The 17,898-nt window shown below is 37.1% G+C and overlaps 1 protein-coding gene across 7 annotated transcripts in view; it reads left to right on the top strand.

Annotated features, from left to right (window-relative positions):
• The window catches only part of Ccser2 (coiled-coil serine rich protein 2), a 115,912-nt gene that overhangs the window by 81,179 nt on the left and 16,835 nt on the right, over positions 1 to 17,898 (top strand). For 3 of the 7 annotated variants that reach the window (XM_041662498.1, XM_041662493.1, XM_041662499.1), the window contains 3 exons: positions 3,967 to 4,050; positions 8,668 to 8,754; positions 10,532 to 10,621. In XM_041662498.1, the coding sequence (XP_041518432.1) occupies positions 3,967 to 4,050; positions 8,668 to 8,754; positions 10,532 to 10,621 (261 nt within the window). Of the gene's footprint in view, positions 1 to 3,966; positions 4,051 to 8,667; positions 8,755 to 10,531; positions 10,622 to 16,442; positions 16,576 to 17,898 lie in introns of all 7 variants that reach the window. The other 4 variants (XM_041662497.1, XM_041662496.1, XM_041662495.1 and 1 more) reach the window with 2 other exon arrangements.

Genomic DNA, 17,898 nt, shown 5'->3' with positions numbered 1-17,898 from the left:
GAAGTTAAGTTTTTGAGGCTATAATGTATATTCAAAAGTATTACAGGTGGAGTCATTACATAACACCACCAGTTTGTAACTTCTGCCTTCTTTGTACTCTGCTTTATTTGGTGACGTGTCTCCCCACTCCATCTCTGCTCAGCTATCTTCCTCCTTAGCATTGCTTTTTCTTCCCAAAGTTCTGCTGTGTAGCACAGACTGCCTTCTGACCCCTTTCTTCAGTGTCCTATGTGCTGGGATAACGGGCATGTGCTGAGATCTTTTGCTTTTGTTGTGTGATTACATTCCTTTTAAGTAATTGAGCTAGCCATGCGTTTATAGAATTAGTCCCATTTGCTCATGATATATTTTGCTTTTTAGATAGGTTGAACTGATTTTCAGTGTTATGTTAAAGAATCTTGCATCCTTTTTGTGAAGAATATTGATTATATCTTACACTATTTTTGTCTTTTCAGGGATATGGACTGATAGGATCACTTTAAACTTTAAAAACTTTAAAATTTAAATTCATTTTCAGTGGCAGTCATAGGCTTACACAGGGTATTTGTTTAATCTCAAATAAGTTTTAAAACTTTCTGTTTTTAGAGAAATTTCACCATTTTATATAACTTTTCAAATTTGTATACATAGAACTGTGCAGGTGATCGTCTCTTGATTATCAACACCGGGGAGATTTTAGTGACCCTACATATTCACTCCTGGCACTAGTCTTGTCTGTTCCCCGTCCACCTTTGGCAGTTGTGCCACAAGCTTTCATAGTTTCTAAAGAGCTATATAGAATATATATTCTATTATATATTTTTGTTTGTTTGTTTATTTCTGTTTTTGAGACAGGGCCTCTATATAGCCCTGGCAGAGGCTGCCTCGCTGTTCCCGGTGCTGGGGTTAAAGGCAGTTGCCACCACTCACCTGGCCAAAGAAACTGTTATTGGTCTTATTGATTGCTTGTTGCTTCACTGTTTCCTGCTTTCTTCCTGATTGGTTTCTTTTCTTTGGTTGTCCTTGGTTTATTGTGTTCTGGTCAGTGGTGTGACTCCTGTTTGTTTAGGTCAGCCTTCTTCACCACCTCTGTCCCTTAGCATTGCTTTAGTTGTAGTCCATAGCCTTTGGTCCGTGGCATCATTCTCTTATTTACCTGTGGCTTCCTCTTTAGAGCAGTGCATGGTTAGTGGTTTGCTTTCCTTTCCAGCTGCTGAGAGTCTCCCTGTTATTGAGGTGAACCCCTGTCTTTGCAGGATCTAGTTTGTGTGTTCATTTCTTGGAATCGAGCAGAACTTCTCAAGCTCTCAGCTCCTGTGTATCATGCTTGCCTGTTTGTTCTGTGACGTCGGTGACTGAATATGACAGCTTCAGTTATTGACCACACACCCCTGAGCAGACAGTTCATTCCACTTTCCTGTCAATGTAAACAGAGACTACTCTTTCATTTCCTGGCCACCCAGAACTGAATAATCACACAAACTGTATTAATTGCAATGCTCTTTGGCCAATGGCTCAAGCATATTTCTATCTAGCTCTTATATCCTAAGTTAACCCATTTCTATTAGTCTGTGTATTGCCACGTGACCATGGTATTAACCTCATTTTCTACATGTTTTGTTTCCTCGGCGTCTGGCTGGCATCTGCTTCTTCCTTTATGCTCTTCATTGATTATATTGAAACATTTCTGTTGATGTGTTTTCTTATATGGATAGTGAACCTTAAAAGTAAATAAAAAATTTCTTTCAGTTGTTTTTACCTTATATATCATATTATTCGTGGAAGAAGACATTTTCTTCTATTTACTTAAAGAGTTTATCTTTACCTTTGAAAATTTTTATATCTTGTTAAAAATATCTTTTCTAGTTAATTCTAAATTCTGTGCTATTTAAGGCTTTGGAGTTTGTGTGAACTGACATTTTTCAAATTGACATTTGAGGTTTTTCATCTTGTTTAAGTTTTATAGTGAAACACACACCGTGCCTTTCCTAGAGCAGGGAAAGGTTTGGTAGGCTTCAGGCTACAAGCTCTGTATTGAAACCATAGTTCAGTTAGGTGCTCAGCAGAGGCAGTTGGAACCTGCTGGGTCTGCTTTTAGTTTCTTGGCTATCTTTTAAACTTTGTTATGCTGTTCAAGAGCAATTGTGCTCTGGGTATACCTAGGAATTTAGATGCAATTTAATGGTTTTCCTGTTTTTTGTTTTTGTTTTTTTAAATCCCTCGTCTTGGCTGAGCTCTCTGTTTTCTTTCACCCAGAAACCCAGGGATTGATAGATTGATTGACTGATTTTGCCCTCCTGCATACGTCCCACAACTATACTCACAGCCACTGCAAAACAGTATCGCTGTGTTTTTTCCTGTTCTTTGGGGGTTTTGTACAGGAAGCAGGAAGATATTTGGAAATAGGCTAAATTTTCAGAGCCTCTTTTTTTCTCAGATATACTTTTTTGTAAGAATTAACCCTGACTTAATGTGTCATGTCATTAGAGTAGAGATGAATTTATATTGAGATGTGTCTTGTAAAATTATCACTCCATTCTTACCTTCTTCCCTTTCTCTTTATTTTAAAACCATTTTCAAAATTTAATATTCTGGGACTAAGGGGTCTGGTTCAGTCAGTCAAACACTTGTCTTGAAAACACAATGCTTGGATCCTTGATCCCTAGTACCCATGCAAAATGTCAGGGTGTGGTGGCCCTGGGAAGGCAGAGTGAGCAGGCTATCCCTAGCCTAATTGATAAATTGCAGGTCAATGGAAGACTGCCTCAAAAGAAATGAATGTCCTTCCTGAGGTAGGCACATGTACATCTCTCTGTCTTTCCCTCCCTCCCCCCTCTCTCCTCTCTCCCTCCCCCCCCCTCACACACACACACACACACACACACACACAAATTCTGACAACTTTTGCGGTTACAGGATACTGCCTCTCAGGTCTTGTTGTCTGTAATATCACTAGTAGAAATGTAGTTTATCCAGTGCTGAGGATCTGGCAAATGCTTGCTAGTTTTAACGGCAATTTGTATTGCTTGTTAAGCTTTGCAAAATATACATTCTTCAGTCCATCGTATAGATTCTGATTGTATAAGTATGATCTATAAAAAATAGCCTAAGTTTCCCCTTTCTGTATGCAGGCATTTCTGCCTCAGTTCAGGTAAGTCCATGGTCGTGTGAACTCTGAACACATGTAACTGAGGAGGGTAATATTCTTGATGCTGTTAAAGTTGTGTTGCGCTCCTCCAGCTCAGTTCCTCAGCATCACCTCTGGCTCGTTCTGCACTGCTTTATCTTTCTTGAGATTGTCTCTATGAATCATGGACTTTTTTTTATTAGTAAGTCAGTTCAGTAAAGACTAGAACTTAATTTACATTATGGTGTTTATGGACAAAATATTTGTTTTTTATATTTTTCTCTCCAAAGTATATTCTGTAGTTAGTAGAGTACTAAAGATGTACCCATCATAAGCTTGAACCTAGTATGTAAGTTTATATAGCACCATCTCAATAAGACATAGGTTTCCAGCTTCCTCTTATGTGTCCCTCGATGTTCCTTTCAGTACCTTTGTCTATATCTATCCTGATTTCCAGCACTGTATATCATTTGGCCTTTTTATTAGATGTCTTATGAAGAGTCATGTGATACATGGTCTCATGTATCTAGTATTTAATCAAATGATTTTTGTGGCCAGGTTTTGATGAGTTTTAAAATACTATTTCTGAGTTGTTTATACTCTAAATCAAAGAAGATTCAATTGAATTTCTTGGGTTTTTTTTTTTTCTGAGTTAATTCTAAGTGTCTTTAGGATGTTTTCCTAACTCTAACCATTCAGTGTTCTGCTGTTTCCTCAGTGTAGAGGTGAGAGGAACTTCTGAAATTTTTTCTCTTGTTCTGTCCAGTGTTTGAGCTAGAGGCAGTTGTGGTTCAAGTGAATGCTGGAGATTTTCGTATTAATCTTTATTTATTTATTTTTTTACCATTCTTTCCTGGTAGCATGATGGAAGTGGATCATTGCATGATATTGAGCTATCATTGCCATCCAGCCCAGAGCCAGAAGATGGAGATCAGATATATAAGGTATGGCTAGGGAGTTATGCTGAAGATTTCCAAGTTTTTACTATAAAAACAATATAGTGATAACTTTTTAAGTTTTGAATAATAGAGGTATTAAGAACCTAGAGCTTTTAGCAGGTAATAGTGGCATATGCCTATAGATCTCATCAATCACTAGGCTGATTTGAAGTCTGCCTGTGCTACACAGTGGTGAACCCTTGAACAGGCCAGCTCTTGCAACGTTGTAAGATACTGCCACAAAAATGTCTGAGCTCATTGGCCAAATACTTGTTTAACATCTACAGGTTGTGAGTCAGATTAATCCCTACTACAGAAAACAAGTCAACCTAGAGCTTTGCATTCTGGGAAAACAATCAGGTTTCTCCAAATCTTTGCCACTGAATGAAACTAAAATGTTAGCCCTGTGAGGCTGTGGGACAATGGTCTTGTACCCTGTAAATATTTGTCACTTGTATGGTTTAATAAAATGCTAATTGGCCAGTAGCCAGGCAGGAAGTATAGGCAGAACAACCAGAATAAGATCATTCTGGGAAGAGGAAAGGCTCAATCTGCAGACGTTACCTAGACACAGAGGAAGCACAATGAGAATGCCTCACTGATAAAAGGTACCAAGCCACATGGCTAACACAGACAAGAATTTTGAATTAATGTAGGATATAAGAGTTAATAAGAAGCCTGAGCTAATAGGCCAACCAGTTATAACTAATATAGGCCTCTACGTGTTTCTTGGGACTGAATAGATGCAGGACCAGGCATGACAGAAACCTCTGTCAACACTGTGATACTTAAATTTAAACTATCCCTTATCACTTGGAAAGTAATTTGCCCCCGTGTTGCTACTGTTGCTTATAACAGTGAATGATAATTCTCAAAATAAGGTTTCCAATAAAATTAGAATGGTAGGAGGTACTTCATATATTCATAGAATTGATGAAATATTCAGCTAATGTGTTTATCCTTTCTATGTTTGAAAATCTAATTATAGAATTTATGCATGTTTTAATAATTAATGGAAATATTTATAACTCTCATGATCTGTAGATTTTAGTGGATTTTTACAGCTATTTCTCAAACATACACAGAAATTCTTGATTCATTTAATATTTCCAAGATAAGGCATTTACATTTCATTTTCAATCTGTAATTGCCCATGTTTGCTAGTCATTGCAATAACAGATAATCTCTGAACATTAGTGACCTAACTTAATTGCACATGGTCTGTATATCGGCTGAAATTCTGTTTCATTGGTCTTCAGTGGAAGAGCCCAATTGAGTGATCCACTCTGTGGTATGACACAGCATTGTCATATAAAGGAAGAAGAACTTTGAGAAATTCTTAGGAATTCTGTGACAGATGCTGCTTCTACATGATTCAGGTGGCTAGCCTAAAATACTGGACAGGGAAGCATAGGCTGCTTATAGGTGTCTGAGTAATTCACCAACAACCAGACGAAATACGAAGCGATCATAATCCTAAGAATATAGCACAGTAGTTACAATGGACTGCCAATCTGCCTTTTCCGTTGGTGTCTACCTGTCATCGCTCGGTCACTTCCGGCTGTGGGTTTGCATGTGACTGGTAGTGAGGTAGTGTTCTACATCAGCAGATCTGCGGAAGATTGTGGCTTATTTAGAAAACCGTCTCATGATTGCAGTTTAAAACCAGTGATTTAGATGACCCTAGAGAGTATCTAAATTTTCTTCAGCATTCTGACTGACATTTTTTCTCACAGATTAAACATTTTCTTAGATTTTGTAGAAAGAATTAATTTTGAGACAAGGCCTTCTGTAGTCCAGGATGCTGTGTAGTGTGCTGTGTTGCTGATGCTAGCCTTGAACTCCAGATCTTTCTGCTCTTACCTGTGAATTACAAGGATGCACCACTACACCAGCTCAAGAATTTGCTGTGAAGAGACAAAACTAATTTCAGCTTTTTACATTGCTCTGTTATCCCTGTTTCTCATTTCTAATTTGTCCATATGTTTAGTATTACATGATAGATACATTAACAATTGACATTAATTCACGTCCCTATTGCCTTTGTGTCTAGGTAAATCATTTATCGCTTACATATTATTTAAGCTGGGATACAGAAGTTTATTGTGTCCTGTATTCTCCATTTCTTCTGATTCATAACCATATTTCATGTCACTTAAGCTAAAACACAGATTTGGGATCTTCCACTTGATGTAAATTGTCAGCTCTCCTCAAGGCTGTGATCTCTTTATTGGTTCAGGCTTCTGTTCTCATCTGGAGTATCACAATGCCTTGGATGCAGTTCCTAGCCTAGTTTGTCATTGTTAAAGTTTTCCTCTAAACTCTCCAAGCTATCTCAAGTTCGAATCTATTATCCCCTGGCTAAGGCCATGCTTACCAGCTGTGGTCCTTTCTGATGGTGGCCATTGCCTAATTTCTTAGCTAAAATTACTTCTTATTTTTTACTACAGCATGTGTGTGGCAGAACCACTGTATGTAGTTCTCTGAGTGTGCGATGCTTGTTCTCACTTTTTTTATTGTGTGATACTTTGAGTTTTATTTGGGAACCAATGTTTACAATATTTCTACCTTCAGACCTTCTACTCATTTTCGAGACCTTCTTGGAGTCTATTTCCTGACAAGCATATTTTTTTCCTGTTGTTTTAGTTAGGGTTTTTGTTGCTGTGATGAAAACACCATGACCAAAAAGCAAGTTGGGGAGGAAATGGTTTATTTGGCTTACACTTCAGCATTGCTGTTCATCACTGAAGGAAGTCAGGGCAGGAACTCAAACAGGGCAGGATTTTGGAGGCAGGAGCTGATGCAGAGGCCGTGGAGGGGAGCTGCTTACTGACTTGTTTCCCAAGACTTGCTCAGCCTACCTTCTTATAGAACCAAGGACCAGCAGCCCAGAAATGGCACCACCCACAATGAGCTGGGCCCTCCCCCACTGACCACTCAGTGAGAAAATTCCTTACAGTGTCAGGGAAGCATTTCCTTGCCTGAGGCTCCTCCCTCTGATGATTCTAGCTGTGTCCAGTTGACACACAGAACCACTCAATATACCTGTGATGTAAAGTGTCAGTCCATAGAGTAGTACGTATTGTCCTGCTGTGTACCTTATCTGAATGTCACCACCTGGGACATATTTTCTTGATCACTGTAGAAACCAGTCATATCCACATAAATAGTGGTTGCAGAGTGTCCCATCAAGTTGTGTGTCATGTTTCATTTGGAAAACAAATTGTTAACTTGTAAATGTCCAAACAGTACCTTGACTGCTAGGTCTGATACACCAGTTTTGAATAATCTTAATTAGATTGGATATGTTAACTGCTCATTAGTGTCTGTAAAACAGTGCTTAGTATTTTCTGTTTCACTGACAGTTACCACTTAAATGCTAGTGAGATTTGGCAGGCTTTTTTGTTGGGGCTTTGAGTGTGGTCTCATACTGCCCTTGATGTATAGTAAATTCTTCATCATGTGTTGGTGATATGTATGGTTTAGGATTTTGTATAATGAGATATATACATCAAATTCTAGTGCCTTTATTTTTTTACAGTGTAGAAATGTGTCCTTAGTATATTCATGTATCTTTCCTGTTCTCTATATTTTTCTTCTTGGTTTATGGGTTTTTTCTTCCTAAACTATCTTCAAGTCAGCTTTTATAGTCTTTCCTAATTAACCTGTGGTTTTTCCCTGTTGTTTGGATGACTTATGTCATATCCCAAAAAACCTTTGTTTAATGTTTATTTGTGATCTTTTATTAAAATAATTGCATTTAAAATATTAAAAAGTACAATTTCTTACATGTATGTTATGTATTTTAATTTATCCACCCTAAATTTGTTTGTGTCTGAAGGAAGTGACATATTTTGCTTAGTAACAATGCATAATCATTATTTATTCACCTGTTTTTGTTCTAGAAAACTCCTTCACGAAAATATACGTTTTAATTTTAATAGTACTTCCTCAGTATATGTATATGTGTGGATAATTAAGTAGTAGAACACACTAAAGATAGGTTAACAGTACTTGCCATTTTGGAAATGTCATCAGAATATTGTTTAGCTCAACAAGGGCTTCCACGTTATAGTTAGAGTATTGAATATGTCTGGATAATGAACTTGGCCAGTGCCTTTCACTTTAATTTGGTCAGTGCTTGTCAGGAAAGTGGCTCATTGCAAAACACTCCCTGGTACTTATCTGGCATATTTATTTGTTGCTGAGTTCTGAGCCAATCTAAAATTTATGCTGTCATTAATTATAACGTTCGCTTTGTCTGCCCTGCACTTGATATTTTCTGACAGGCTGCTTGTAAGTGTTCCTTGAAATTTTAGTGGAAGTTAGTTTTGCATGGTGATTTCCTTTACTATATGACCTTTTTTATTATGTTAATGCAAATGAATAATAGCATATATCTCTGTGTAGCCAAGCTCAGCATAATGCTAATTCAAACGAGAATGTGACTGTTCCTCCATTTTGCCCATTGTTTGCATGGCATTTGCCATCAGGTCATGAGATCTTTCTAAAATTTTAGTAGATTTCCTCTTAGATGAACAAATAATTCATTCATTATTTAACTTCATTGACTTTATCCTTCTCATTAGAATATTTTATGTAACAGTATTTTTTCATTTTCAGAATGAAGATTTATTAAATGAAGTAAAACAACTTAAAGAGGAAATAAAGAAAAAAGATGAAAAAATCCAACTATTAGAGCATCAACTTGTAAGTATTACAACATGGACTGGAAACAGGCTTTTCATGGGGGAGTTGTGTTTGCTTTTAAGACTGGGCAGAAGAAGAGCTTGCTTCTGTTGTGGCTTTCAGAGTTTCATGTAGTGTGTTTAGGGTACGTGTGTTCCACTTAAAGGGTGTGATGGAACCTTGATATGAAATGTAAAGTATTCACTTGAATGATTCTGTGTTGGTTCATTATCAATGGCCTCTTTTGTGAGGATTTAAAATTCTCCATTTTATTTACTTTTGCTTATTGGTGCAAAGTAAATGCCTTTCTTTCAGACATGTTTTGAGAAACAGTACCTGGGACTTTTCTCTTTGTAAGTAGAGTGACACTAAGTGCTTGGCCTTGAGTCTTGTGTTATATTGAAAGGGATTTTAGGGAAATACTTCATCTCTGTGAATGATAATAAGTGATTCCTCAGAGTTAGGGTTGACTGACTTTTCATATAATTGTTATGATTTCAAATGTTCATGAGAAAACTGTTTATATAGTACCTTGAATTCAGTTATAGGACAGTTTGTAATAATTAAAAGGCTAGGCTAAAATGAACATACTGGATAAAATCAAAAATTAAAGGAATATTTATTCAAAATCAAACAACATTAACAGCAAATTCAGCTTTATAAAATATACTTTGATTGAGAATGTCAAGGATATAGTCTAGTGAACTCTGAGCCACTAAGGTCATATTACAGGCATCCAACTCAGAAATGATAGGAGCAGACAAATTGGGTATGGTTAAAGAGGGTCAAAGGCAGTTGATAGGAATTGTGTAGAGAATTTATTTTTCAACTGATGGTGTTCAGTACGGTAAAAATCATCAAAGAGGCTTTGTAGCATCGCACAGAGGAACAGACAGACACAGTATGTGGGCTCTTTGTATTTAATGCCCAGTAGAGTTCTGTCATAGAGCCATCTAAGAAAGTCTTTAATGCCTGCTGCTGGAACCCTTGCATTGGATGGAGAGTTAGAAACAGACATACTCTTCCTTATAAAGCACCATCACCAAACAAGTGCAGCGCATTTACTGCATCTGCATTTACTTTCAGAGCATGGGCAAGGGGCTGTTAAAAGGAGCGCTGGTGAGCCCAAAGCACTCAGCCACTAGGAATTCTCATCCTGTAGCTGCATAGATGGAGTTCTCCTGCGCCACAGAACATAAACTCTGGCACTCCCTAAGATCACAGGGCCACAGTCATTAGGGCAGAAGTAGATATAGCTGGCTGGAGGGCACAGGAAAGAGTTACTAGAGTCTCAGGTGAATTATTGAATCCTTTACCCCACCTTACGAAAGGTCATCAGGCCTAATCCTTAACGTTCTCTTGCAAGTATCACATCTGATGAATGTCATGGCAGTTAGGGTGGAGGGCAATACTTTACAACAGGATCAAAATAAATCAGAGAAGAGATATAATTTTTCAAAAGTATTCTTTTTATGCCTTTATTTGCTGCATATATTCTATATTTAAGTGATATGTATTTTTATATGCATGAAATTATACATGCTGAGTTTTTTAGAGAGTTTAAAAGATTGTCAAGAGAAATATTGTAGTTCTCTGGCTTTATCTCAAATCTAGTCCCTGAAAAAGAGAAGACAATTGAATACACTTTGATGTTTGATGTAGGCATATCTGTGATGGAAGGAGCCAGAACCGCATTGCACTGTGCAGCTTGGTGATACGGCTTGTTCTTCTTAACACAGCCTCTAACTGCCTGTATGTGTAGAATAAAACCATTTTAAACATCTGTGGTTTTGTTCAGGCCACCCGGTGTAACTGTCACCAGAAATCTAAAGAGGAAAAGTGTACATATGCTGATAAATACACCCAGACGCCCTGGAGAAGACTCCCTGTAAGTCACCTGTTCTGGCTTTTGTCCTTTGCTATTTTGTTGTGTTGCTTTGATTTTTTAACCTAACCACTAATAATTTTGAACCTGCCATAGCTATGTTTTTTTTTTTTTAGATGAGCTGCTTGTCCCTCGTCTCCTGGGTGTTATGTGTTTTCCAAAGCTGCTCTTTTGTGTGCTATACAAGTGAATGTGCTTGTAGTAGCTTTTCCATTCTGCATATTGTGGCCCATCTTATTTAAGTGTCTACTCTTTTCTCATTGCATGTTTTTGTGGGAGTAGTAATACCATGGTCCCACTTGTACATTATGTCTCACTTTGAAGGTGTATGATGTAGTATATACCCTTTTGTGCTGAAACTTTTCCAAATAGGTTTTATTATTATAATTATAAACTGTTGAGGAAATTAGGAAATATTAATCTGTGAAAACATAGTTAGGGTATGACTTATTTGAAACAATAGGAAATAACCATCTAAATATTGTTTGTTGTGTTTGAAAGTGTTATGTATCAAAATATATTTAGTGCTAAAAGTACCATATTATTCACTCTGAGTACCTGAAACTCACTTTAGAATATCAGTCGTTATCCCATTATATGGAGTAGGTAATAGGCTCCTATTAATAAGAGAATGCTGGGTATACTTTGAGACTCCTTTTGTGTTCTAAATTGCAGCAGAATCCCAGTAATACAGATGAATAGAAAATATATGGGTTAAATATAGTCAGTTCAACTTAGATTTTATAAAATTTTTACTTTGTTTCTTTCCATATAATGTGTAATTGCCTTCTCTGTATGTGGGATGATATGATGATAGAAATTAGCTTGTTTAAAGATCTTCTTTCACTGTGGTTCTTGGAGGAAAAGTGAGGAATGAGAAAAGGAAATGCACAGATAAATGCAAGCTCACTGGTTCCTAAATAGCTGAGGGAACTACTGACTCACTAATATAAACCAGTGCAAGTTCCCTGGAGTTTGGAGGCTATGGAAAGTCTAGGCAAATCAAGAGCTTAGCTTGGTGAAGGATGGTAAAGGTAGAACTCAAAGAAAGCAAATGAAATACTTAGGCAAAGATAACCTAATTCAACTTTGGTGTTAAAGGGTGTAGAAAAGTATTATGCCCAGCACCTCTACATGGGCATTTGATCTTTCCATGGTCTCCAATTTTTCCACAGAGTGTTTATAATTTTTTAAAAAACTTATTTCTTTATTATACATACAGTGTTCTGTCTTCATGTATGCCTGCACGCCAGAAGAGGGCGCCAGATCTCATTACAGATTGCGAGCCACCATGTGGGTGCTGGGAATTGAACTCAGGACCTCTGGAAGAGCAGCCTGTGCTCTTAACCACTGAGACATCTCTCCAGCCCCCAAGTGTTTGTAATTTTAGACATCCTTGATTAGCTTTGCTGTTAAGTATAAGAAGCTTCGCTTTGTATCTTTATGGAAGTTCTTAAACTTCATAAGCACCCTGGCTCCCCTAACCTCATTGTTCTGGAAACAGGATATTAACCTGCCTCCTTACTCTGGATAAAAGGAACTGGTGCAGAACCTACTCAGTACAACCCCGAGTTAATTTTTTACAGTGATCTTGGGGGAAGTAAAGGTCAGGTGTTTAACCAAGTACTATCAAAAGCTCAGACTTCAGCTTTCTCCATTATTATTTTTTAACAGTTATCACCTGGCCACATCATTCCTTTGTTTTGTAGATAGAAATAAAAATTAAGGAATATTAAATGGCCTACTAAGTTTTTATAGTAAAGAAATGGCTGAGACAGTACTATAACTTAAGACTCCTGACTACTGGTCATTGGCGCCTTACCCCAAAGCACACTGAAGAGCCATGCAGGATGAGAGGTTTTGAAGATTAGAATGGAAGGAATGAAATGTCTCTAAGTACAGAACAGCTGGTGAAGGCAGAGGTAGGAGAGGGCTTGGCGGTATTAAGTTCACAGGAGGGTGTGGCACAGATGTGTACTAAGGAAAGCAGTGAAGTTAGTGTGAAAGCTCATGTAAGTACAAGTCAGAAAATGTAATCTGTGAATAATGTAGTTTAATGGAGGTTCACTCAATGAGTAAATAAATGCTTGTTTATTTACTTCAATAATACTTAAGTATAAAGTTAGTAACAAATTTACCCTGTGATCTTTTCCTGTGCTCAATGGATTGCACTTGAAATGCGTTATGTTGGAAACAGTTCCTGTAATTATAGTGCTTTTCTTTTCATTCAAAAAGTATATGTTGTTCCAGATGTTCTTTTTAAAGGAGGAGTCTAGCTTATTTAGACAGGCATAGGTGATACAGATGTGGGGGTGCAGCACAGTCCTTGTGTGACAATCTGTAGGTTTTTTAGGCAGAAAATTTAAAAATGAAAAAGTCAATTAATTATTCTAGTATTAGTAAAATTTAAAAAATTAAAGCCTTTGAGAAGGTTGCAGATTATGATCTGTCTTTTCATATTTTCTCCTAACATCTTGGGACATTACAGTGCTTTTGATGTTCTACAGTCACTTGATTATAGCATCTACACGGGCTTTCTGTGAGAATTCTAGTTGAACATTATCCAGACATGAAGAAATATGAGTGCAGTGAAAGTTGGGAAAGGATAGTGCCTGAGAGACTTACTGACTGGGGTTTGTTTGAAGCTATTTAGGAGGTGGAAAGAAATGGGGAGGTAATAGACGGACACCTCAGTAGTGGACTACCAGTGACAGCAGAATGGGGGAAAAGCTAACATTTTGAAGCCGACGTGAATTTCCTCTGGAGATTTGTCTGAGTGGAATTGGGCATCTAATGGCTACAAGTAGAATATCAGAAATAGAGAACTCACAAGAAATAATAAGCAAAGAAGGAGAGGAGAGAAAAAGGAAAGCACAAGATAGATGCCCAGGTGCTTATTCTTCTGTGCCAAACTGTTCGCTGAGTGTGTACAAAGACAGCATCAACCTGCCAGGTTCCTGCTTACTGTGATGGAACAGTATACTTAGATGCCAGTACTCTCATTTCCCTCCACACAAGGAAGCTAAAACTGAGAAGCAACTCATTCAGATACTTGTCATGACTCAGGAATGCTGTGGGAGAGAAACCAAAGTTCATTTTATTTTTTTTTTTTGTTTGAGACTTGGTTTCACTACTTAGCCCTGCTGCCTGATGTAGACCGGGGTGACCTTGGACTTGATAGAGTTCCACATACCTCTGTTTCCTAAATTTGGAGATTAAAGGGTTGCTCACCAAACATGGCCAAAAGCTCATTTATATGGTATAGAGCCAGCTGTGGTTGGCACAGTCCAGTTGATCCCCGTGCTTGGAGGCTGACAGGAAAGGATGGCTACAGTTGCAAAGCCAGACTGTGCGTTTAGCAGACTGTGTTGCTCTTTTTAAAGACAGCTCTACTGATCATGCACTAGCCTCTTCTTAAGAGCAGCATTGTTTAATACTTAATAGCAATAAAAGAAAAAGACACCATGAACGTGAGAATAATTGAACGTATGGGGCGAGTTAGTAGAAGGAGAGAAATGATGTGATTATCTTTAATTTAAAAATTGCGAAAATAATTGGGGTAAAATAAAAACATGGGACAGGGACTGAATTCTATTTTTCTGGAAACTTCTAATATTGTTTTAAAGGCATTTAATGATAGAAAGTCATTTGCACATTAAATTCCAAAATTACCAGGACATAATTCTTTTTACCAACCAGCATTTGTTTAAACACTTTAATTTAAATAATTAAAAAAATTAACCTCCAATCTCCGTCACACAACAGAGAAGGTCTAAAGGATCTATGTGTCCTGTCCCATAATCAGCTAACCTGATTTACTGTCAACCAAGTGTGGGAATCCAGACTGTTATGTTGCATGGAAAGGCTTGTACATGTTACAACTTCTTCACAATTGGACCTAATTCTACTTTTCTCTTTTGGATTAATAGCTGGCTGTTACACATGAGACAGTCATGGCAAAAAAGATCTGGCATACATTTCAGAATGTTCTATTGGAGTTATTTCTAATACCGAATGACAGTTTATATTATTGCATATAGTAGAGACATATATAACATATCAGAACAAAAAGAGGAATATGGTGCCCTCAGCAGTCACTTCTCTAAGAAGTAGGTGCTTGTGCTGTCGACTTACTGAGTCAAGCTTTCCCTTTATATTTTTGTAAAATTAGAAAACTACCAAAGTTGCATCACAAAAAGCATATTAAATGTATGTGACTTCTAAAAGTTAATGTTTATAGTTGTGTAGTTTTACTAGCAAGAAACCTGTTTCTTTTTCCTTGGCATGGGAAATAGTATATCAAAGTAACTAAAACAACAGGGTCTTTTATAGATTTGTCTTTTGAGTAAACTGTCTCATGTGCTTTCCTGATCTGGAGCCTGGGCTGCAGCACTGGTTAATATTTCTGCAGGACTGTCCTAACTTTATACTCCGATTTGCCACCTTCCTGCCCCCTGAGAGTTGCCATATTACAACTCAGATTTTTATGTGTATATTTGGAGATAGATAATCAAGGAGAATTAGAGGGTTTATTTCTTTGCCAAGGAGTCTTATTTATTTATTTCTTGTTGTATTTATATTTGTCATTCACATAGGTTGGTGTGTGTGTGAAGATACACACACATATCAATATTTGAACAAGTAACATTTGTGAGGTGTCACACATTGCTTTTGTATGGTATAATATTAATCATTTTTATGTATTGAGTTGTGAATATAGGATGTATCAACTAGATTGATAAACACTGGCAGGAGCCACCTCTGCCTTTGAGACATCACATTCAGACAGGCAAAAGTCTTCACACAAGAATTGATTTTTTATGTCTTATGCGGTTTTTTTAAAACAGTTGTGTTTTGCATTTTGTATTTAGATATAAAATCAGTAACTCAGTGGAACTGTTTTTCAAGGACAATTACAAATTATACCTGCTATTATAACTATCTACTAATTAGTCTGTTTATAAATGTCTGGTATTCAATTCGGGTTTATACCAGGCCTATGGAAGATATTTTTGAAACTTTTAGAATATTTGTTGGAAGAAACAGTGTTTGTTGTGGTACAATAGAAAACAAAAGATACAGCACCAAAACTGCTAGTACCAAAACCATTTCATTTATGTTATGTAGTTTTATCTGTGGATAGCTTTTAGTTTGGTTACAGTGGAGAGTTGAGGCAAAATGTGCTTTTGATTCTGTGATGTTCAACGTCTGACATACAGAAGCCTTCCAATTTTGATAAAGCATGATTAAGTTAAATAAAGGCTCTATTAGTTATCCATACTAAAGAGTATGCATCCCCTATGGTTTGCATGTCACACTTTGTAAGACTTTATTGTCACAATATACTAATTATTTCTAACCATAGCTTTATTTTATGTTCTGATCTTTTGAAAATCTATGACTTGAAAGTAAATAAAGGTTTTTTTGATAATGTTTGATCTCCTGATTCATAAATTAATGTTTTCTGTATATCAGTAAATCCTTTATACATTGACTTATCCTCCCTTTTACAATTCTTGTTCTGAAAAATAAATGGTAGATAATTTGATACTTTAAAAGATATATGATGATGGAGTTACTGCCTACCAGAAAGGCTTATTTGTGTGTTGATTACAAAGAATAGAATGATATTTTCTGTACAAATATTTGACAACTAGATTTTGAATTCTGATGTGTTAATAATTTGAGCTGCCTGTACGTTAAAAATGAAATGTAATTCTAATTAACACTGTTGCTTTGTTATTTTAAGTGAAAACAAATGTGACGTTGGTTTCTCTGGTTCCCTTCTTTATTATGCCTCCCTACCCCATCTCTTTCTGCACAGGGTGGGTATTCTGCTCCCTCCTTCTCTCCTTGGCAGGGCTCATTCCAGGGGATGCCACGGACTGTTCCACCGCACCGCAGACAGAGTGAGTCTGTGTCTCTCACTCCCATCCTGCTCTGGCTTCCCCTTCATGGTATTTCCCGTCTGCATGACCTGTCCTTCCCAAGTACCTTCTTTTCCCTCCTGAGCTATCTGCAGGCACCTGCTAGGGAGCACTCCCTCTGGTCTGCTCTCTTAACACTTCCTTGACGCATGCAAACAAACCTCCACTTATGTCCTGAAAGCTGGCAGAGGTTAATTTCACCTTAACACTGTTGAAACCTTCTGCTGGTGACCCTAGACCTACTGACATGCATCTGTCTTTAATTAGATCTAATAAGATCATGAAAGATGTGAATGAAATTGTTTTTTACTTATTTATAAAATGGGCACATTATCCACACATTTGATGGACAGATGCATACTGTTTAGGGATCAGGCTTACTAGACCATTGCACACTTCTTTAAATATTTCCTAATCAAAGGCTTTGATTGTATTTAACTGCCTTCTAAAAAATCTTTTAAAATTTTTCAAGTCCCCCCCCATTTTTTAACCACTAATATGTCTTTATAATTTGTTAGCTGCTTCACAGCACAGAAGCAATGACTTGGAATATGCATGTTTACTAACATTTAATGATTCAGTTATCACTAGACCTTCCACACATGTTGACTGCGTTAGATTATGTATTTAAGTATACCTGGTAAGTTGGCTGTATTTTATCTTTTTTGAAAAGTCACATCCTCCCCCAAAAAGTTATTATTAATGTAAAATAGTCATCAGAGTTAGTTCTATACCTCCTCCATGGATTTATTCTAATTGTGATTCATACCATTTTTCCCTAATTTTCCTTATGTGAAATATCAGAAGTTCAAAGGGGATTTTTATCTAAGGATATAAAATTCATTTTTAAAAAAATTGTCTTGTAAATAATTAACATGAGTTCTAGATAAGACAGGGTTTGGTTGGTGCCTCTCCTCTTTTTTTTTTGATTTTTGTTTTGATGAAAAATAAAGAGTCTGTAGAGCCTGTGGACTATAACAGGTAATTCTGCAGCTGTTTCTCTTGTATGGAGCAGAGAAGAGGAATAATGCGGTACTGTCTTCTCTGTTTCACTTCTAGAGATGCCGCATCCATTTCTTCTGTTTAAAACCCATAGCATATGGGGAACCATGCAGAATTGCTAGTGATAATAGGAAAATGATGAGTAAGTGATGGATTCTGAGGCTTGTCCTCATTAGCTAGCAGTGTTTGACGGTTTGCCTCTGTGCCCACTGAAGCCCCTTTATCTCCTCCTCCTCCCCACCACGTGTTCCCTCGTCATCTCTCCACTGCTGTAGTATGAAACTGAAGTAAGGTTAAGTATCCTGTATTGCAAATGAGCTTTTTTAAAAAGTATATTTTTAAATCATGTAT

The sequence above is a fragment of the Microtus oregoni genome, unplaced genomic scaffold (genome assembly GCF_018167655.1).
Source record: "Microtus oregoni isolate MIOR12 unplaced genomic scaffold, Mior012 000013F_ref0000133, whole genome shotgun sequence".
Classification (NCBI taxonomy): Eukaryota; Metazoa; Chordata; class Mammalia; order Rodentia; family Cricetidae; genus Microtus; species Microtus oregoni.
The sequence above is the reverse complement of the archived record's forward strand: the minus strand, read 5'-3'. Positions and strand labels throughout refer to the sequence as shown.